Here is a 23,060-nt window from a genome sequence, read left to right as displayed (position 1 = left end):
CTCCAGCAGTGTTATTTACATTGTACATGATATCCCTAGTACTTACTTATAACTGGGATTTTGTACCTTTTGATTGCCTTCATCCACCCCAACCTGCCTTTGGCTCTGGTAACCACAAATCTGATCTCTTTACTATGAGGTGTTTTTTTTTTTCTGTGTTTTTGAAGTATAATTGACCTTTAAAATTATGTTAGTTCCTGTTAGACAACATAGTGATTTGGTATTTCTATACAATTCAAACTGAACATCACAATGCATCGTTACTTTTGTCACTGTACAAAGATATTACATAGTTACTGACTATATTTCCACACTGTACGTTTTTCATACCTGTAACTAATTTATTTTGCAACTAGAAGTTTGTACCTGTTACTCTCCCTCACCTATTTCATTCCATACTCCCCTCTCCCCGCCAACCCCCCACCCTCTGGTAACCCCCTGTTTGTTCTATCTATACTCTGTTTCTTTATGGTTGACTGTTCATTTGTTTTGTTTTTTATGTTCCACATATAAGTGAAGTCATAAAATATTGTAATTGTCTGACTCATTTCACTTAGCCTAACACTTTCTGGAGAAGGCAATGGCACCCCACTCCAGTACTCTTGCCTGGCAAATCCCATGGATGGAGGAGCCTGGTAGGCTGCAGTCCATGGGGTCGCGAAGAGTCGGACATGACTGAGTGACTTCCATTTCACTTTTCACTTTCATGCATTGGAGAAGGAAATGGCAACCCACCTCAGTGTTCTTGCTTGGAGAATCCCAGGGACAGGGGAGCCTGGTGGGTCGCATGGAGTTGGGCATGATTGAAGTGACTTAGCAGCAATGCTTTCTAGGTGCAACCATGTTGTTGCAAGTGGCAAGATTTCATTAATTTAATGGTTGAGCAGTATTCTGTTGTATGTATGTGCATAATTGTGTGTGTGTGTGCTAAACCGCTTCAGTTGTGTCTGACTCTGTGCGACCCAATGGACTGTAGCCCCCCAGGCTTCTATGTCCATGGGATTCTCCAGGCAAGAGTACTAGAGTGGGTGGCCATGCCCTCCTCCAGGGGAAATCTTCCTGACCCAGGGATCAAACCCAGGTCTCTTACATCTACTGCATTGGCAGGCAGGTTCTTTACCACTAGTGCCACCTGGGCAGCCACATATATTTGTACATACATGTATATCACATCTGCTTTATCCATTCATCTATTGATGGGCTCTTGGGCTGCTTCCATATCTTGGCTATTGTAAATAATGCTGTAGTGAACATAGAGATGCATGTATCTTTTCTAATTAGTGTTTTCATTTTCTTCAGACAAATAGGCAGGAGTGGAATTCCTGAATCCTATGCTAGTTCTAGTTATAATTTGTCGAGGAATCTCCATGCTGGTTTCCATAGTGCCTGTACCAATTTAAATTCCCACCATCAGTGTATGAGGGTTCCCTTTTCTCCACACCCTTGCCAACACGTTATTTGTTGTCCTTTTGATAACAGCCATAGTGACAGATGTGAGGTGACATCTCATTGTGATTTCAATTTGCATTTCCCTGATATTAATAATCTTGACCATCTTTTCATGTCCCTGTTGCCCATCTGTATGTCTTCTGAATGAATAAAGTAGACTTATGAACATGCTCTTGGAACTGAACTTGTTCATATGTAGTGGACTTACTATAGTTCTTAGTGTATAGAAATGCAACTGATTTCTGTATATTAATTTTGTATCCTGAAACTTTACTGAAACATAAATGTGGGCTTATCATATATGGCCTTTATTATGTTGAGATTTGTTCCCTCTATATTCATTTTGATGAGTTTTTAAAAATATTTTTTAGTTTTTATTTTATTAATTTATTATTTTTGATGAGTTTTTAATCATGAATAGATGTTTACTTTCATTAAAACTTTTTCTGCATGAGATGATCATATGATTTTTGTTCTTCAATTTGTGAATTTGGTGTATCACATTGATTAAGTTGTGAGAATTGAATCCCACTTGATCATGGCATATGAGCCTTTTAATGTATTATTGAATTCATTTTCCTATTATTTTATTGAGGATTTTTGCATCTATGGTCATCAGTGATATTGGCCTATAATTTTCTCATTTTTTGGTGATATCTTTGTCTGGTTTCGGTATCAGGGTGATGCCTGCTTTGTAGAATGAGTTTGAAAGCATTTCTTCCTCTGAAATTTTTTTGAACTAGTTTGGAAAGCATAGGTGTTAACTCTTCTCTAAATGTTTGGTAGAAGGAAGCCATTCGGTCCTAGACTTTTGTTTTGTAGGAGTTGTTTTATTACTGATTCAGTTTCATTACATAATTGATCTGTTCATGTTTTTTATTTCTTCCTGTTTACTCTTAGAAGATTGCACATTTCTAGGAATTTGTCTATTTCTTCTAGGTTGCAGAGCCTTTGCAAATCTGTCACTGAGGATCCTGGAATGACAAGTCCAGCGCAATTCGGAGGTAGACCTCCCACCTAACCTTGGGTGTAGCTCTCCGTCTGTCTGGGTTGGGTTTTTTTCTTAGTCCAGCCTCTTCCAGGCAACCCCTTTGAGGGAGCAGAAAATTAGCCCAATCATTGGTCTCTTCTTGAAGGGGTGGAGCCAGGTTGCTTTGTGACCGGCAGCCGCAGGCCCAACCGAACCAAGGGGAACTGAGTGGGCCCAGGCTGGTGGCTGTTCAGCTGCCGAGCGAGGCTGCGGGGCGTGCCACACCCCGGTGGCCAGGAGGTGGCAAAAATGCCGGGCTCCGTCGCGCGGCTCCTCCCGCGCTTGCGGCCCTCCCGGACCTCGCCCTTATTTCTGCTGTTGCTGCTGGCGTTGCTGAGAGGCCCGGTGTGTGGCCGCGTCCCACATTCGGTCCCCAGGACCTCGCTTCCTATCTCCGGTAAGGCGCGGGCGCCCTCGCCCTTAGCCCTTGGCTCCCGGCCCAGATCCCGCCTGCAGGTACCCAGACCCACCTTCCGGTCTCACCCGGGCAGCCGCACCCCGCGCCCCCACAGGTCTGCCCACGGCTTCCTTCGGTGCCCGTGCCTCGTCCCAATGCAGGCGGGACCCCCACGTGGTGCCGCTCCACACCCGACCGGGTGTCTGGGCTCCTACGGCACGCCCAGGCGGCGCCCGCTCTCCTTTATTTGTGCAGCCGCCTCTCACAGTGTAGACGCAGACACCGAGGCCCAGGGCGGGGAATGGGGGTTGCCGGGGACCGTCCATTTCCAAGTTTCCTCTCCCTATTCCCCTCTTCCCTCGCATGCACTTGTGTCCGTCGTGCTAGGCTGACGACCATCCTATCAAACCCATCGATCTTTCATACTGCTCCAAACACCCGTCCTTCTGATTGCCAGCTTAGCATTTACATCTGCCCGCTTCTCAGGTTCATTCCCTTATCCTCAGTTCTAACCTCCTCCAAGCCTTTTGTCCGACTCATGGCCCTAATATCCCTAACCCACTTGCAGCCCTTTCATCTCTGACACCAACTCCTAGTCTCCCATTATGTGATCCAACATAACCCTCCTAACTTCCTCAGTGCTCCTCTATCCATGCCCTACATTGAGTGCTGGGAAGCGATTCGATGAGTTGATTTAAAATTCTGTTTAAATGGTTTTAAAAATCTTCAGAAGGAAAAAAAGGAGGAGGGAGATGCCCTTTCAAAAGATGTGAAAGAAGCCAAGGGATGCCATGAGGTTAAAAGTGGTCATTGGAGTGATTTAAAGACTTTAAAGGCTCTTTGCTGAGTTGGGCATGAGTGTAGCCGTGAACCTTGTGTTTTTCGCAGTGGGCCCTGAGCGTTAGCACCTTGCACAGACAGAACCAGTGAAACCAAGAGTACAACCTGTTGGGAAAAACTCACAACCGGGTAGTAGAGTTTTCTAAATTACTGTGTCATTTCAGACCAGTGACATATAGGGATGCTATGAATCCAGAAGACAAAGTTGTGATCAGAGCCTGGGTTTCAGTTTCTGTTGGAGCAATAGCCACAGCATGGCATTGAAGCTGCCAGGTTGGGTTCATATCCAGGAATCCAGAGAGGTCTATATGACAAGCTGAGGCAGAGTTGGGGATGTGAGGGTGGTTGGGGATCTGGGGCTTATAGTAAGCATGGGATAGTAGGCAGGAAACAGCACAGATATGAGTATGGGTATGGGAGGATGGGGTGGGTGGGGCTCCAGTCAGCACATGTAAGACTGCATGGCCATCCTACCAGTCTTGAAGATAGCTGAGCAGATGAAGCAGGTAGAGCAGAGCTGTATTAATTCCTGTCCCCAGCGCCAGAGATTGAGCTAAGAAGGTAAATTCATCTTATTTGATCTTTAAATAGATCAGGGTTTTAAAATTAACTATTTACTTTATTTTTTGATTGCACTGGATCTTTGTTGCTGTGTGTGGGCTTGCGCCAGCTGCAGCGAGTAAGGGTTACCCTTTGTTGCGGTGCATGGTCTTCTCATTCTGGTGGCTGCTCTCGTTGTGGAGCACACTCTGGGGCTTGCGGGCTTCAGGAGTTGCGCATGGGGCTTAATTGCTCCATGGCATGTGGAATCTTCCTGGACCAGGGTGCATTGGTAGGTGGATTCTTATCCACTGGACTACCAGGGAAGTCTTAGATCAGAGTTCTGAATGCTGATATATGTTTAGATTTGGCCCAAACAGAATACATGCTTAAGGGTGGAAGAAAGGAACAATTTGTGAAATATGTAGTATGTGTCAGATGCTTCCACATAGGTTATCTCGTTTGATTCCCAACAATACTGGATGGTGTTTACAGATGAGCAAAGTGATGCTCAGAGTGGGCAGGTAACATACTCAAGATCAGACACCTGGTAAGTGAAAGAGCCACATTTACACTTGGGCTGAAACTGTGGGTAGAATCTATTTCCGAAGCACATTCTCTTCTTGTCCACGCTACTGTCTACTTCTTTGGGTAGAATCAGGTTGGGATCAAGGGTGGTGGGAGAGAGAGGAAATAGTCTACTAATGTGTTGGTAAAAAGAGTGAGACATTTCCCTTCTAAGTAAAAAGGAGTTACTGTTAAGTAACAATAGTTTGCACCTGATGCGAACAGCTGACTCATTGGAAAAGACTGATGCTGGGAAAGATTGAAGGCAAGAGAAGAAGGAGGAGGAGAGGGCGGCAGAGAATGAGATCATTGGATAGCATCACTGATTTAATGGACAGGAACTTAGGTGAACTCCGGGAGACAGTGAGGAACAGAGAGGCCTGGAGTGCTGCAGTCCATGCGGTGGCAGAGTCAACTTAGCGACTGAACAATAAGTAATTATTTTTTTAAAAAAGGAGATTTAGAGAGGAAAGTACTCATACCTTCTAAGGGTATTTTCAATTATGTATCATGTTGCTATGAATAGAAATAAATATTGGGTTGGCCAAAAAGTTCATTTGGGTTTTTCATAACCAACTTATGGGAACCCAAATGAACTTTTTGGCCAGCCCAATATGAAATAGACTTAATATTTATGCTGTTTTAATAAACTGTTTTATAGAAAAAGCATACTTTATTGTGTGCCTCATCAGTTATCTGTCCCTGGGGAAATTAGTTGGTTGGCCTGTTAAGGCTTTGTTTTTGCCCTTAAGGCTGCTAAATAAATGGTTCTTGGAAGAAAGCAAAAAATGGGCCCCTTTGGCTTTGCTCTTGTGGACCTAACTGTTACAAAATGATGGCTGATATCGCATTTCACTCTCATTCTCTGGTCCTGCTAGAGGCTGACTCCTATCTCACCCGGTTCACCATCCCTCAGACATACAATTACTCAGTTCTCCTTGTGGATCCTGCTTCTCACATGCTTTATGTCGGTGCCCGGGACACGATCTTCGCTACATCCCTGCCCTTTTCAGGGGAGAAACCTCGAAGGGTGAGAGATGAGAGTGGGGAGGACCTCTGATTCCAGAGCATGTGATTGGGTCCTTGGTTTTATGGCATATGACGGAGGGTATTGTGGTAGGAGGGGGAATGCTGGGTGAAAAAAGAATAAGGGTAGATAATCAACTTCATTGTTTCAGCTGAGGGTAATTGGGGGGGTCATGGTGACTGAAGAGGCTAGGACGGAGGTTCATGATGATGCGGAGGAGGCCACAGTGGCCAGGGTTCAGGTGGCAGTGGGCAAGGAATCATTAACATCACATTACTCTAGGGCAATAGCTTTCAGACTTTTTTGATCATCCCTTAGTAAGAAATATCTGGTACATTTTGACCCAGTGCACAAAGTATATACTGAAAGAAAACTTTTTTGAAACAATATTTACTCTCCTACATGTGGTACATTCTGATGTATTCTATTTCATTAAAAATAATATTGGTTGAGATTTCACTGCTCATTAATGGGTGGAGACCTCCAGTATGAAAAGCAGTGCTCTGCGGTTGGGAGAGGGGGTTCTGTCTCCCAAGTTGATGGAGGTTGTGGAATTGTGCCACCTACCCTGACTTGGGAGGGATTGGGGTGAGAATGTGGGGGAAATGGTCACTCTTCCTTTCTAGATTGACTGGATGGTGCCTGAGGCCCACAGACAGAACTGTAGGAAGAAAGGCAAGAAGGAGGTAGGTATAAATCCAGGCCCTGTCCTGGGTGTCAGCTGAGGCCTTGGTCCAGCCCTGACTTGCTGTCAGTCCTCCGTAATGCTCCCATCCCCATGGACCCAGGCAAGGACTCTAACACCATGCCCAGAGCTCCATATAACTGTCCTAACCCTGCCTTTCCTTGTACCTGCTGCTTCTGATTCTAACCATCTCTGACCCCTAGGACGAATGTCACAATTTTGTCCAGATTCTCGCCATTGCCAATGCCTCTCACCTCCTCACTTGTGGCACCTTCGCTTTTGATCCGAAGTGCGGGGTTATTGTGAGTGACAGGGGTGGGCGGATGGGAGGGGTCTTCTGTGAGCAACTGTGACAGGGGTCGTGCTTAAGGCAGCCCTTGTGCATGAGAAACGTTGTGGGTGAAGGATGCCCTCATAGGGTAGAGCCTTTGTCCACTGAAGGAGGGTTTGAAAGGGAGGGGGAGGGAGGTTGTCCCTAGAAGGTGAGGAATACGAAGCGTGAAGAGGGCCGTAGTGGGATGGTGAAGGAAGTGAGGATGCTAGCTGGGCTGAGGGGAGGAACTTCAGAGGCCAGTAATTCATGGTTTCCTTGCCTTGTGCCTGGTTTGTCCAGGTAACCTGGGTCCGTTTCTCAAACAGCACTGTCTGTACCTGTGTCTTCCTCCCATGGCATGTAATTGACTTTCACCACTTTCTCCCACCTCCATTGTCAACCTCTTTCTGTGTGGGCTGTGACTCTTTGCTCTCATGGCTTCTGAGGTCACTGCCCACTAATGTAGTACATGTTGGCCTCATACTCCGGATCTTGCCTTCAAGGTGGGCACTCTGTCAAGGATGTTTTCTTCTTAATCCTCTTCATTGCTGCTAAAGCCCTGGGCATCTCCAACTTCAAACCCAGGCAGGCTTGGGACATGGATACCCCTAATAACAGGTAGATTGGCCATGGCCTCAAAAGCCCCTGGGGTTGGTGACATCTTAGGGAAGGGTTTTAATGTTTTTGACCCCTCACCTTTTCCCATCAGTTACCTGGTAGTCAATTACTGCTATTCTGGCAGCACACATTAGTGATCAGTCCCTGGAATGAGTCAAAAGCCTCGAATATCCTTCATATTACTGGACATTTATTATCCCTTTCTGCTAGGGGTAGGAGGGAGTGCAGCAGTTCCCTTTCCTGACCATGGTCATTAATAGTAGATCTTGACTTGATCCTTCTTCAGTCTTCAATAGTCTTTGCCACATGGGTCTACTCAGCATATACCTTGAAACCTCTTTGTTAAACGTCATCCTTATATTTTTGACTCAAGAATGCTCTAATTGTATATATTTGATGCCTTAGTTAGTCCCTCTGAACTCTCCCTAGAGGGAGTTGGGCTTATGTTGAGTTATTTTCATCATGCTGGTGATAGATTCCCTGTTGAAGTATGGCTAGTTCCCTCATCCTGGGAAGGTTTCCCAGTTCAGAATGTTGTTGACAGTCTCTGTATCCCTTCAGGTAACACTGACAGTCTAGTTTCCCTGCGGTTCTCATGAAGCTCACAAAAGTAGCAGTGGAACTGTCATTGCCATATTTGTCCTTTCCCAGTATATATAGGATCAGGGAGCCCATGGATGTGAATACCAGAGCCATGGTTTACAGATGGTGCAGTCACTCCAAGCTGGTTCCACAGGGCCTTCTGTTCTTCGGCTTTAATGGTTGTTACGTAAGTATCTAGACAGAAAATGTTCTGGATGCACCTGTCAGGATTGGTGTGACTTGGACCCCTATCCATTTTCTTTTTTTTTTTTTTGAGGAATATCAGCAACCAAGAGTGAAGCTAGGGGCCTGTGGTCTGCACTCCTATGACTTTCAGCTCTATTTCTGAACCCTCCTGTCCAGCAAGCTCATGAAATGAAGGACCATCCTTTAATCAAGAGTTGTTTATAGGGAAATAGAAGTTACAACTAGCAGCTGTGCTAACTCTTCGAGCATCCTGAGACTGCTCTCTAGACTCCTTGAATGCTCTCTTCTGCCTTTACCTGTCTTATCCTGCTACCTGGCAATCCCCATCTGCTTGAGCAATTTCTTGCCTTATCCTTAGTGCTGAACTTCTCATGTCCCAGATGGATGACTTTGAGACTGTGTATAACTATTATCTGAGAGCTTTGACTAGCTGATCCAGCCATAACAACTTGCTCAGAGTTGATTGCTCAGAAGAATGAAGGTTATTACAAAAGAAAGCATAGGACCTGCCAGCTCTAAAAATGTGGAGTGCTGCCCTTCAGTGACAGCTCATTAGACATGGAGGAAAATATTTTAATTTGTTTTGTTGAGAGAGCTCCAGCGATTAACAAAGATAAATGTTAGAATTAAAAGAGCAGCACCAACAACAGTGAGAAGAATTGCAATTTAACTGAGTGTCTGCTCTGTTCAGGCTTGGTGCTGGATACTTACATTCATAGATGAGATTAATTCTTATCACCATATCATGATATTTATTTATTATAATAGTGATAGCACATCATGATAGTATTTATTTCCAATTTACCTGAATGAAACAGCATTCCCCAAAGTTAGGTAAAGTCAGAGATAATGCTGGCCAAGGCAGAGCCAAAATTCAAACCCAGGGTTTGGCTCAGTTCCACTACCCTGTCCTTCTAATCCAGCCTGCACCCTAAGAGGAGACGTTAGGTGGCTTGAGTCTTGTGTGACATTTGATTTATTTCGTGTAACAGGGACCACCTCCCCTCTATCCCTCACCCCTAATCTTTTAGGAAAGGTCCTTTATATGCCTTGCATTCTTGTTGGCCTAAGTCAAAGGATGGGTTCCAACCCTGCAGCTTAATGAAAGCCTGGCTATGTAGCTCCGGCTTTCAACTTGAGGGACTTGCCTTCATCGCAACTGATGTTGATAAGACTGTGCCGACTGACACACGATGATATAATGAAGAATCTCAACATTCAGATAATGTAGTAGAGTGATCTTATCCTTTCAGACCCTAATTAAATGTCGCTTTGAACATACAGTAATCATAACCTATGTAGTTAATAGGCTCACTTACTCAAAGGCTGTAAACCTAGATACTATAATGATGCCATTTGGGAAACCTGGAAGAAGATGAGTTTTTGACATGTTGAGTTTTCATAGGTCCTCTTTGTAAGTCCAGCAGTCAAGTGCAAATATGGACTAGAGTTTGGAAGACATCAGGCTTTAGAGAGTTAGGGGAATGATTTGCATAGAAAGTCTGGGCAGAAATGCGAAAAATTAATGAGATCTTGAAGGAAATATATGAAAATGACTAAAGATACATGATTAGAGGCTTAGAAAGAAGAGAACCAACCAAAGGAGACAGACAACCGATAGGAGGAGGGACTCCAGGAGGTAGAATTTCAAGGGAGTCAAGAGGTAGAATATTTCAAGGAAGGGAGTGAATCAGAAGTATTCAATAGTGCAAAAAGATCACAGAGAATGAGAACTGAGAAAAGGCTCATCCTTTTTAAGTCCTTGGTGAAATGTAAGGGTGTAGTTTCAGGAATTGTTTTCTAGGAATAACAGGTGATCCGGGTTTGATTAGAAGCAGTAGTTTGGGATAAAGAGGCAGTGGTGAGCCATTTTTTTTGTCTGTTTCTGACTCAAGCATTTATCACGTCAGTGACTAATAGTCTTGGAATATTAATCTGGGGTGCATATGGAGAGTAAATTAGGGGCAAGGCTAGGCAGTATGGAGAAAAGGAGGCAATAAAACAGGCCAAAGCAGCAGGTAATAACCCTATGTTCAGAGAGCCTAAACATCTTGGTAATCTCTCATTGAACTGTCATCTTTCTCCTCAAGCTGTGATGTGCCCAGTGCCACACAACGTAGGTGATTGTGCTTATATGGGGTCCTCTATTCCAGAAAATTCTCGACCCAGTATTCCCATGGACAGAAGAGTCTGGCAGATTACAGTCCGTAGAGTTGCAAAAGAGTCAGACATGACCTAGTGACTAAACAAAAACATCAGCAGTCCCCTTTGAGGGAACATCAGATAACACCTGATTTTAACAGGCCTTCTTCAAGCCTCTCTCAATAAAATAAAACTCTGTTTACCAACTGCAGCAAATACATGAGTAGTCAAGTTGGGCCAGTGGTGCACTTGTGCTCAGAGGACTTAGATTTGTGTTGGTACTCCCACTGCCATCACAGTAATTAGGCTCCAGCAACATCATATGTCCATCCTAGTTTGTGAACGAGATATATCATGCTGGCACTTCATGTCATGACTGATTCCTAACCGGCCACATTTAACTTCCCTACCAGTCCAGGTTGAAATCATCCCTGATTTTCATTTTTAGATGTTACCTTAAAGCCTCTCTTAGCGCTGGATGCTCCGCTAAGGTACTGTCTGACTGACTCTGTGCAACTCTTAGACCTCTTGCCCTCGCCGGAAACCCCCAACCCAGGTCAGTCTCTCTGGAATCCCTGGATGAGGAAGACACTTACTCACCAAATCTTCAGGTTCTGACCTGAGCTTCAGGTCTTCATTGACTTTGCAGATTCCCTTCCCTCCTGTGTATCCTTGATTCTGGTTCTGTCTGTTGTTTGGTGGGTGGGATTAGGGGAAGGATGGCCCTTCTCTCTAGACCCCTGGGCTTCAGATGGTCCTCTATCAACCTGTACTTTTGCTTTATCCTTCTTAAGGGCTCCCGCCCCTGGGAAGCCTGCTTTTTTCCCTGGTTCTCCTTATCTTATAGCATTCTCCAGCCAGTTGTCAAGCTAGCAGTTCAGCAGCATTTCAGAGAGATCTACCTTTCAGTCTCTCATTGTCTTCTAGTGCCATCCTAGGTATTCCTTCATTAGAGCATGTGGGTGTTAGGTACTGTGGGAATTGAGGGAAGAGGAATAAACTGATGAAAAGAGGGATGGCAGAGATAGGGAATATAGGAATGGGCCGTGGAACCAGGAATGGCAGACTGGGAATACAGGGATGGTAGTGGGGGAATGAGAGATGAGTGGGAATTGGGTTTTTTCTTCATCTGACCATCTTTGTAATTCTCACTATGAACTTCCTCATGACCTCTAAACCAATTGCCCCCTTCTGGTCTGTAGGATGTGTCCAGTTTCCAGCAGGTTGAAAGACTTGAGAGTGGCCGGGGGAAATGTCCTTTTGAGCCAGCTCAGCGGTCAGCAGCTGTGATGGCTGGTGAGTGGGGAGAGACCAGAACCTGTGACTTCTTGCTGTAATTGCCTCCTTCCCCACCCTGCTGTTTGAATTTCCGTGTCCTTTCTTTTCTTTCCTCGGAATGTCTATTATTCCCACATCTCTTTCTAGCTTTTCCTGTTCTTCCCAGAGTGCTTGTGTCCTCCTGCTTTTCCCCACAGACTATTTCCCTTGCTTTTCTCTAGAGAATGTGTCTGCTGTTCACAGTAGACTGTGAACATTTCCTTTGTTAACCTTATTTCTTTTAGTCATTTTTTTCCTCAGTAGAAGAGGAATCTACTACAATGCATATTATAATGAATTTGCAAAAAGTATAAAGAACATAAGAAATCTTTTAGAATAGCACAGTTCAAAAGAACTTGGTATGATGATGGAATTGTTCTGTATCTTCGCTGTCTAATATGGTAGCCACTGGCTACATGGGCTGTTGAGCCCTTGAAATGTGACTAGTGCAACTGAAGGGAAGAATATTAAATTCTATGTAATTGTAATTTATATGTAAATAGCCATTCATACCTAGTGAGTACCATATTAACACAGTTCTAGAGTATTCCTACTCTGAAAACCACGCTAGTATTTTAGGATATTTCCTTTTAGTCTTTTTATGTCCACACACATATATACTCATGCATGTACATTTTGCTGGCCAGTGTTTGTTGCTCAGAAGAATCCATAATGACTATTAAACAAATTTCTTCTGTTACTTCCTTTGAACAAGTTATACGTATACAGTTGCTCAAGTGTTGAATGGTTCTATCACAGACTATACCTAAGCTTTTCTGGAGAATGACTGACTAGTTCTTTGGTAGCCACAAAGCGAACAGTTTGTGTGCCACATAGCCTGTGTATTAGGTTAGACCGCTCCACATACGCTCTGCAAATTCAGTGAGAACACAACCATTTTTCTCATGATAGTTTAAGACAAGCAGGTTAATAGAAATTTTATGAGTGTGTATATTATGAAACTTTAAAATGTCATGCTGCATGGACATAATTTTGAATATTGTCACGTGACTTTATAGCATAGGCATTTCTATATAATTTTAAAATTTTTTGTGAAGAAAAATTTTAATGATATTATTTTACTCAACCTGTGAGCATATGCTGATTTAACAATTCCAAATCATTTATATGAACTTATTCTCAACTTCATTTAGTTCACTTCAAAGTTTTTACTATTGTCTATAATACTTGTCTGTAACACCAAGGGCTTCCCTAGTGGCTCAGTTGGTAAAGAATTTGCCTGCAATGCAGGAGACCTGGGTTTGATCCCTAGGTTGGGAAGATCCCCTGGTGAAGGAAATGGCAAACTACTCCAGGATTCTTGCCTGGAAAATCCATGGATGGAGGAGCCTGGTGGGCTACAGTCCATGGGGTCACAGAGTTGGACACGACTGAGCGACTAAACCATCACCACTGTAACACTGTAGTGAATCTTTTTGTACATAAATTTTTATCCTCATTTTAGATCGTTTCTTTAAGACTCCTGCAAATGGATTACTATATTAAAGGGTGTGAATATTTTACAGCTCATTATCTGTTGCTAATTGAGTTTTTAGAAAGGGTATACCAATTTACACTCTAAATCAGCAGTAAATGAGTTTTTTTCTCACATAAATTTCACTGTACTGCTTTGTTTAATAACTTTTGTTATTAAACTTCTTCTTTTTTGCTGATTTGAGGCTAAAAATGGCACCTTGCTTTGATTTGTATTTCTTTGAATATTAGTGAAGTTAAACATTTTTCATGTTTTAGTACTTACTTTTATTTCTGCTTTGGTCAATCCTCTGCTCATGTTCTTGGGCCAATTTTCAGGTAAGGTATTAGTATTCCAATCTATATCTTTTCTTTTGTGATCATATATTTTAAGCTAAATCCTTCTTCAGTTAGGGAGCAGGTAAAATTTTCTTCTCAAATTTTTTCCCAAACATTTTAACTCTAATCTATTTGAAATTTATTTTTCAAATGGCATGAGAAGGGAATCAAAATTGATTTTCCCCAACTAGCTAATCAGTTGACTTTTTAGCATCATTCATCATACTGTTTTTTCTTTCTTCACTAAGGTTGCTGCAAACTTTATTATAAAATATCAGACAATTAAACATTTTTAACTATGAAAACTATTTATTCAAAATAAACAAGCACATTTGCTTGGAGTTTCTGCATTGAGATGGGAATATAACCTTCAAAACCCTGCTGGATCCCTGGCCTGATGGCTAGTGTATGGGATAGAGTAGGAAGGAGTTGTATTACTTGTTTTTTTGTTTAAATTAATTTGTATTGAAGTATAGTTGATTTACAATGTTGTGCTAGTTTCTACTATACAGAAAATCAATCATCTACATGTATACATATTTCTCCTCCCTTTTGGATTTCCTTCCCATTCAGGTCACCACAGTGCATTAAGCAGAGTTCCCTCTGCTATATAGTATGTTCTCATTAGTTATCGATTTTATACATATTGTCAATAGTACAATAGGACAATTTACATTTTAATTTAAATATTGCACAGTATTTTATGAATAGCAAAAATTGGGTGTAAGATCTAACATTAAACTTTTTTCTTATGCATGACTTTATAAGAAAAGTCTTAAAAGGTATTTACAAATTAAATGTTTCCCTCTGAAGTTCTGTATAGGGCTATAATGTAATTTTTTCTTGGTCTGACATAATGCCAATACTTAGCTGGAGCTTTCAATGTTGATCTACTGTGCCCTACTGTCCCTCTGTTTTGAAAATATTAAATAGCAGTATAGAAGATAACGGCAACATTATTTAAGAATTAGAACCCAAATTCCTAGTTAGGAGTCATACAAATGTCTTTAAGGATAATAGAGGTATTTTGAAAGAAAAGTAAAAGCTCTTAGTAATGAAAATATTAGACTATGATGGCAGGAGTATTTCTTATTTTAAATTATAAAAATTGCAACATGCATTGTGGGAAATTGAGAAAATACAGAAATGTATAAAGAAGAAAGTTAAAAGCTGATTGTAATTCAGTCATCACCAGGAAACCACTATTATTATTTTGGAGTATCTTCTTTTATTCTGTGTGTGTACATGTATTATAAATATAATAAATTGGAATTATGTATATTTCACTTAGTATTGTATACTGAGCATTTTATCATCGTAGAATTTGTTCAATTATTCAAAATTTGATTTTATTAGTGATTGCATACTTTTTCATCTTATGAATATAGTACAATTATTTATTTCCATATAATTATACATTCAGATTTTAAAATATTGCTTTTATAAATAATGCTGTGTAAGGAATCCTTTTATATAAATTTTTTTGTAAATCATTTACATGAATCTAATTAATTACATGGCTTCCCAGGTGGCTCAGTGGTAAAGAACCCACCTGTTAATGCAGGAGACACGAGTTCTATCCCTGAATCAGGAAGATCTCCTGGAGAAGGAAATGGCAACCCACCCCAGTATACTTGCCTGGGAAATCCCATGGACAGAGGAGCTTGGCCTATGGGGTCACAAAATAGTCGGACAAGACTTGACAACTAAACAACAGCAATTAATTACATTAGTCAATCCAAAACGTAGGATTGCTGGGCCAAAGGATATAAAAAATTTTTATAATACTTGATGGATTTGGCCACATTTGCTCTTCAGTTAGTCCTACCAGCAGTGATGAGAGGGTCTGTTTCATTACACCCTGTTAGCTATAACCAAAATTACAGTTAATAAACATAAAACAGTGACTTTCTCCAGAGTCCAATTTGATGTTTTTGATTAGCATTTCTATTAGATCAGAGAGCTTTTCATGTGTTTATTGGTACTTGTATTTCTTTAGGAAAAAGTCTCAGAAATCTTATCTTCAAATTTGACATTTATCTGCACTGCACTGAGATAAAATTAAAAAAAAATGATCTCAGTGTCTCTATTTGCACTATTCCAATTTGGAAAAATGCAAATATTTTGACAGTAATGTTCACATTAGCCTAAGATCATCAGCAATTCCTTCTCAGTCTTCTTTGCAGTGTCTGTCTTCTGTTCATGCTTTAAACGTTGGGGTTCCCAAGATCCTCTTCTCTTATATTCTTTGTGATTGTGATCTCAGCCAGCCCTATGGATTCTGTTTCCACCAAATTCTGATGCCTCCCATATCCTATGTGGAGCTACGGACCACACATCCAGCTACCTTCCAGACAGCTCCACTTAGATGTCCCCCAGGAATCTCAGAATCAGCATGTCCCAAACCGAGCTCATCGTCTTCACTCACGTCCCCCAAACCTTCTGCACCAGTGTCCCCTTCTGTGAGTGCGTTAGTGCCATCACCCACCAAGGTACCTAAGCTGGAAAAGGTGATTTGTCATCTTCGGCCCTCCCCGTCACATCCGGTAATAAATAGGGCTCTTACGAAGAAGAGCAGAAGGGAGCTTTTGTTTTCTCTTGGGAACCCATCTCATGTTTTTCTTGTCTCCTTTTGGTCTCATTGCATCTTTTGATTACCGCGTCAGTCAAGGAGCCCTGTATGTGTTCCAGACGTACTGGGTGCTGCCTGCATTTTGGGGTCAAGCTTATCTCTTAAATCCATGAATGTGTGTACCCTGAGACTAGCATTCACACACCAAAACAAGATAGTTAGAGAAATCCTATATGGCCAGCAGAGGAAAAGGTAGGGTAAAAACTGCATCTCCAATGATCTATAATTATGTCCTGATAATAGACTTTTAAAAAAAGTATCCAGCTAGCATAATCCTTAGATAAGGAAATAGAGAATATTAGGTCAATAGCAGTCTATCTGGGCTACCCAGGTGGTGCTAGTGGTAAAGAACTCACCTGCCAATGCAGCATACATAAGGGATGCTGGTTCAGTCCCTGGGTTGGGAAGATCCCCTGGAGGAGGGCATGGCAACCCACTCCAGTATTCTTGCCTGGAGAATCCCATGGACAGAGGAACTTGTCAGGCTACAGTCCCTAGGGTTGCACAGAGTCGGACATGACTGAAGCCACTAAGTGCACCCGTGCACGCACACACACACACACACACAGACACACACACACAGACACACACACACAGACACACACACACACACACACACACAGCTGTCTACCCTGCAAAGCTCTGACCATGAGAAGAAAAGAGAGAGGAAGAAGGCAGGACAGGATATGTTTAAAGCCCTCTTTCTAAAACCAATGAGTGATAATTCTTCTTATAAACCTTCTTTAAAAGTGAGCATTTTGCCATACATCCACCAGTTGATGTATGGCAAAACCAATACAATATTGTAAAGTAAAAAAAAAAAAAGTAATAATAATAAAGCGAGCATTTTGACACCAGAGTTAAAAATTGAACCCCTCGAGGGTATAGTGAAATATTCACTGCCATGGCTTGTATCCTAGTCTGTCAGTGTTGAGTTATTATCGTATCTGGGAGGCTTATGTTCACAGACTTTACCTCTGAGCAAGTAGAGATCTATTTCTGCACATAATTGTCACCTTTCTTTGACTGTGATTCTTCATCTTTGTGGCTTTCAATCTTTTTTTCCTCATATTTCCAAAATGACAGTATCTTAATTTGGGGGGAGGTTTATAAAAATAAAAGATGCTAACTACAAAAAACATTCAGTGAATACAAAACAATAGAGAGGAGAAAATAAAAATTATTTGTTATTTCATTAGTCAGAAACAAGCATCAGTAACACTGTACAGTTGTAACTCCTTCAATCTTTCCTGCAACTAAAGATATATATATATATATACATAAAATTTTTTGTTAAAATAGGGTTGAATTACACCTGGTGTTTTTTTCTACCTTGTTCACTGAATTCAGAACTTTGGGCATCACTTTCTGTGACATACCATCTTTTGCCAATATAGTAGATGTATATTTTCATGTTTACTAGCTTGATCTAGTCAGTAATAAGTTCCCAAACAATTTCTCATACAGGGATATTTTATTGTATGGACAGTACAATAGAATATTTGAAATGGACTGTTCCGGGAAATTCAGGGCATGTGATACTGTGTACTCCTGTGGACTCCTGCCCCTGTGACTGCGGTGGCTGCTCTTCCTTTTCCTCTGCGTGTATGTGACGTTTGTGTTGTAAACCCCTCGGTATTCTTAGAACACCTGAAGCCCTGCTGTGCCCTCCCAAAGTGCCTGATCCCTCCTGCGGTCCCTCTGTGGCCCTCTGCCCTTCCACCCTGAGTGAACGTGCTCTTCCGCAGTTCTAGGCTCCAGAGCTGCTGGCTGCCCCACCGATCCCTTAGAAAGTCTTAGGACTTTACCTCTGTCCACCCCTGGCTCCTTGCATGGCTGTCTGTGGTCCTTTACCGTTTCCAGAATATTTTCGACTGTTCTCCCTCAAACACATCAAGTTATGCTTCCAAAATATTTATAGCTATCTCTTTCACCACATCTCCCCCATTCTCAGGGTATCCATGACACAGCTTCTGTCAGAATTTTGGTTTTAAAGTGTTTCGTATATAATGCTCTTAGAAAAATTTTCATTCCAATTCTGGCTTCTGTATCAACTTCTCCCCCACCCCTAACCGCCACCCCCTGGAACTACTGAAGATTTTTTTATTTGCTGCTCCTTAGCTGCCAGAACCTATGCCCCAAATCTTATTTTCTCCCTCCTGAAACACTCTGGAAGGAAATGGGATGCCATTTTACAGTTGTGGCCTCCTGCCTTATGGCAATAAACAAGCATACGGTCCTCCGAGGTTTGCGAGCTGCCACACCTGACATGTGGTGAGTGCCAGCCATGGCCAGGCCCCACCTGGGTGTCTCTGTTTATCTCATTTAACCTTTAGCACTGCTCTGAGTAGGACTTCCGGGGTGGCTCAGATGGTGAAGAATCAGCCCGCAGTGCAGGAGACCGGGGTTCTAACCCTGGGTCAGGAAGATCCCTTGGAGAAAGGAATGGCAACCTACTCCAGTATTCTTGCCTGGAGAATTCCACGGACAAAGGAGCCTGGTGGGCTACAGTCCATGGGATCGCAAAGAATTGGACACGACTGAGTGACTAACACTTTATTTTTACTTTATCTTACTGCTCTGAGTGGAAGGCGGTATTATCCATATTCTACATTTGAGGAACCTGAGGCTTAGGAAGGGTAATTTGCCTAAGATCACACTACTAATAAGTATTCAGAGTTCAAACCCAACCTTCCTGACTCTAAAATGCTTGGATTCCTTTCACAAGCTTGAGTGATAGTGTAGTCTCCCCTCCCACCTCCTGGCTCCCCCCACCTTTTTTTTTTTTTTTGCCCTGCATCAAGTGTTTTTAAGTTTAGTCATTATCATTTCAGTGCCTGAGACATGCAGCTTCACAGGAGCATCTGTGAGCCCGGGATGCAGTGCTTCCCTCAAGGTGGCCCTGCCCTCTGCTGCCTCCCTCAGTGTGCAGGACCCCGTGGCTCTTGCTGGGGTTCCTGGACACCAGCCTCCAGCACTCCAGCCTTGCTTGCTTCTCTAGCCTCCTTGACATGATCTTCTCAACTGCTCTCAAGTGGCAGTGCCCCAGGGTTTCCTTCTCCCTTTTTCCCCTGGCTTCTAGGTTCACATAGCGACCTAAACATGACTCCCAGGTTGCTTGGCTCTGACCCTGTTGTCCACACCCTTCTGTTCAATCGCCTTCCAGTGGCTCCAACCAGATGTCCCGAAGGCATTTCAACCTTTGCACATCCAAAACCTGAAATCGCCTCCTCTCAGGCCACCTCCTTTATGAGCCTTCCGTCATATCTTCACTTGGTTCACAATATCACCAACTCCTATTGTCTATCTTATAGGTGGAAACCTTAGAGACATTGTCTCACTCACTACATTCTTTCACATCTCATACTCAATTTTCAAATTTTGTTAATGGGCTGTTCCTCAGAAATCTCTCCCAAATCCAACCTCTTTCTTTCCTCTGCTGTGCCTTAGTCCTCCTTTATTCTTGCCAGGACTGTACGAAGGTCCTTTTTAAAAACGAATTAATTAATTAATGGCCGCTCTGGGTTTTCCTTGCTGTGCGCAGACATGAGTTGTGGTGACTTTATGGCAGCAAGTGGCGGTATGTGGAATCTTTCCGGACCAGGGATAGCACTCGTGTCCCCTGCACTGGCAGGCAGATTCTTAAGCTCTGGACCACCAGGGAAGTCCTCAGTTAAGTTTTATTGGAGTGTAGTTGCTTTACAATTTTGAATTAGTTTCTGCTGTGAGAAGGCCCTTTTAATTAGCATTGTCTTCCTAAAAAACAAAACTAATTATGTCACTCCTCCTCAAGAAAATCTCTGCGGTTTTGCCTTCACCTTTAGGATAAAGTCCACATTTTCCTGGTGATACAGAGAAGATTCATCACAACTGAGTGCCTATCACTGCACCTCTAGCGATCTCTGCTTACTTGCCCTGTGCTCCCACCGGGAGTGCCCCACATCACCAGACATGGCTCCCCCCTTCCCCACTTGCCTGTCTTCTCCCTGAAGTCCTTCTGCCTGGCAAATTGCTCATTCTTCAGAGCCAGCTCAGACATGACCTCTGAGATGCTGTTCTCCTAGTTAGAGAACTAGGAGAGAACTAGTTCTCCTAGTTAGAGAACTAGCACACTCCTCCTCTGTGCTCCCCCGCACATCTAGGAGTCCACGCCTCCTGGTATCTGGTTACGTTTGTCTTCTAGACTCAGCTGGGGATTCCTGGGGGAGCAGTGATGCTCTTAGCACCCAGCGCAGTGCCTCTCCTGTAGTAGGTGATGAAGGAATGCTTCTCTGTTCTCTGCAGAGTCCCTGTAATACTCAAAACTCCAGTAGGGGGTTTGTGACCTTCTTTCATCCCCTAAGTCATTTTCTCCAGTCTTGTCTGAGCCTTTGGCCGTGTTGATCAGAGTGCTTACAGTTCTTATATTCAGCCCACAGAGCTGCACCTTCCATTTCTTCCCAGAATGCGTGTGATATCTCATTTCTCTAATCCCCACCATCGCTAGAGCACCTCTGCTCTGCCACTGAACCAGGAGGAAGGATCTGATTCCTCGTCGCTTCCTGTGGCGGGCTGTGAAACATCCAGAAACCCCTTGGGTTGGTGTTTTTCAGAGTGAGGTCTTGAGTCGCCCACACCATAGTAACTCATGGGCCAATCCCCGACTCTACTGAGTGAGAATTGTGGGCCCCAGGTTTAGGGACCTGCATTTTGATCAGTTCCCTAAATGATGCTAGTATACCCTAAAGTGGTGATTTGTTCCAGGGCAGTGTACGCCACTAATACTCAGAAAGAACACTAGTTCCTTTAGACATTCGCCGTAGTGGGAGAGCTCAGCAAGATGGGAACATGCTGCAGAGCAGATCTCTTCCTGGAAAGTTATCATGTAATTAGCATATTGTAAAACAGAAAAGTCATTAAAAATGACAACAACAAGAAACAGACCAACAAAAAATCTTGATTTCCACAGGGATAGCTTTTATTCTTCTTTCTTATACATGAACATTCCAGCATTTTCCCCTCAACCCTGGTTCCTGATACTGCCCTGGAACACTTTAAGTGAGATAATGCCTCCTGTGCTTAGCAGTGCCTGGCACATGGGTGCTTAGCCCTTGAGGGTTCTTGCCCCTGCTTTTACTCCTTACTCTGCCCACCGTGACCCTTTCTGCAGGCTCCTTCAATGAGTCTGACAGCCCGTCTTCTCGCTGTCACCCTGCAGGGGGCGCCCTCTACGCTGCCACTGTGAAGAACTACCTGGGGACCGAGCCGATCATCTCTCGGGCTGTGGGTCGCGCTGAGGACTGGGTTCGGACAGAGACCTTGCCATCCTGGCTTAACGGTGGGCAGAGGGGGGCTGCTCCGGGGACAGAGTCGGGGGAGGCTGGGCCGCCCCAGACTATGTCTGTGGGATCTGAAGCCGCCGGTCTCCCCAGCCCCAGCCTTTGTTGCAGCCATGGCCTTGAGCCCAGCCGAGTGGGGGGATGAAGATGGAGACGATGAGATCTACTTTTTCTTTACGGAGATTGCCCGAGCGTTTGATTCATACGAACGCATTAAAGTCCCGAGGGTGGCTCGTGTGTGTGCGGTGAGACCCTGATCCCAGCTATCTGCCTTGTTTTCTGCTCCGCTTGTTCTCCTGTCTTTTCCTCTGGTCTCTTGTCTTTGTGTCTCTCTTCCATCTCCTTTTCTGCTGGACCTTAACTACTTTTCTGGCAGCTTGAGGAATGTGGGAGAAAGGGCTCTGGCCTCTTTTACCCCCATTATTACCCCGTGTGACACCGCAGTGTAGAGGTTAAAGGCAGAAACTGTTGACAAACAGACCTGTATTCAAGTCCTTGCTACACTGCTTACTGCCTGTGTAACTCTGGACAGGAATAGGTACTGTTCTGAGGACTAAATGGAGCAACTTATGTAAAGCACGTAGTGCAGTACTTTACATGTGCACAATAAACGTGGTCACGCTCATTATTGTGACCCTGCCCGCCCTGTATCGCATTGTCCTCCTCAGTTACTCTGTCTCTGTCCTTGCATTTCTATGCATCTTGACTGGGGGGAGTGTGTATTGGTCTCCACGGTCCTTCCCTAACATTGGTCTTCTAAAAAGAACTTCCTACGTGCTTGTCATCCCAGGGCGATCTTGGGGGCCGGAAGACCCTCCAGCAGAGATGGACGACCTTTCTAAAGGCTGACCTGCTATGTCCAGGGCCTGAGCATGGCCGGGCCTCGAGTGTCCTGCAGGACGTGGCCATTCTTCGACCTGAGGGTGGAGCAGGGACACCTGTCTTTTACGGCATCTTTTCCTCCCAGTGGTGAGGGGCTCCTGATATGGAGAGTTACAGGGTGGAAGACACCTGGGATTGGTTCAGTGTCAGTGCGGTCTCCTCCAGAGTGGGGTGGATTCTTCCTGGAACCCTGCTCCCTCTGCCCTGGGGCAGGCTGCACAGCTCCCTGTGTGTTTCTCATGGGTCATCTCATTTGACGGGGGCTGAGTTGCCTCCCCCCAGTTCCCGCCAAATATCTGGCTCCCATCTGTGACTCTTCCAGGGAAGGGGCTGCCATCTCTGCTGTCTGTTCCTTCCGACCCCAAGATATTCGGACTGTGCTGAATGGTCCCTTCAGAGAGCTGAAACATGACTGCAACAGGGGACTGCCTGTCATGGACAATGACGTACCCCAGCCCAGGCCTGGAGAGGTGAGGGGGCTGGGGCGGTGAAGAACTGAGTTGCCCCACGAGGACAAGAGTCCAGCTAAGCATCACAGACACTTCCTGGCCCCTGCGAAGCTTTGTCACACATTCTGTTTCCTCTAGTGCATCACCAACAACATGAAGCTCCAGCAGTTTGGCTCGTCACTCTTCCTGCCTGACCGTGTGCTCACCTTCATCCGGGACCACCCGCTCATGGACAGGCCAGTGTTTCCAGCTG

General features: G+C 43.8%; 1 protein-coding gene across 5 annotated transcripts in view; it reads left to right on the top strand.

Moving 5' to 3' along the window:
• Positions 1–2,603: 2,603 nt before the first annotated feature.
• The window catches only part of SEMA4F (sema domain, immunoglobulin domain (Ig), transmembrane domain (TM) and short cytoplasmic domain, (semaphorin) 4F), a 24,799-nt gene continuing 4,342 nt past the window's right edge, over positions 2,604–23,060 (top strand). Inside the window, exons 1-11 of one of the 5 annotated variants that reach the window (XM_010829698.1) lie at positions 2,714–2,876; positions 5,702–5,853; positions 6,477–6,536; positions 6,739–6,837; positions 8,118–8,235; positions 11,600–11,693; positions 21,356–21,475; positions 21,570–21,721; positions 22,267–22,445; positions 22,681–22,828; positions 22,946–23,060. In XM_010829698.1, coding sequence (XP_010828000.1) covers positions 5,789–5,853; positions 6,477–6,536; positions 6,739–6,837; positions 8,118–8,235; positions 11,600–11,693; positions 21,356–21,475; positions 21,570–21,721; positions 22,267–22,445; positions 22,681–22,828; positions 22,946–23,060 — 1,150 coding nt within the window. In that variant the 5' untranslated portion in view covers positions 2,714–2,876; positions 5,702–5,788. Of the gene's footprint in view, positions 2,877–5,701; positions 5,854–6,476; positions 6,537–6,738; positions 6,838–8,117; positions 8,236–11,599; positions 11,694–21,355; positions 21,476–21,569; positions 21,722–22,266; positions 22,446–22,680; positions 22,829–22,945 lie in introns of those variants that run through there. The other 4 variants (XM_010829696.1, XM_010829697.1, XM_010829699.1 and 1 more) reach the window with 4 other exon arrangements.

The sequence above is a fragment of the Bison bison genome, unplaced genomic scaffold (genome assembly GCF_000754665.1).
Source record: "Bison bison bison isolate TAMUID 2011002044 unplaced genomic scaffold, Bison_UMD1.0 scf7180017864508, whole genome shotgun sequence".
Lineage (NCBI taxonomy): Eukaryota > Metazoa > Chordata > Mammalia > Artiodactyla > Bovidae > Bison > Bison bison.
The sequence above is the reverse complement of the archived record's forward strand: the minus strand, read 5'-3'. Positions and strand labels throughout refer to the sequence as shown.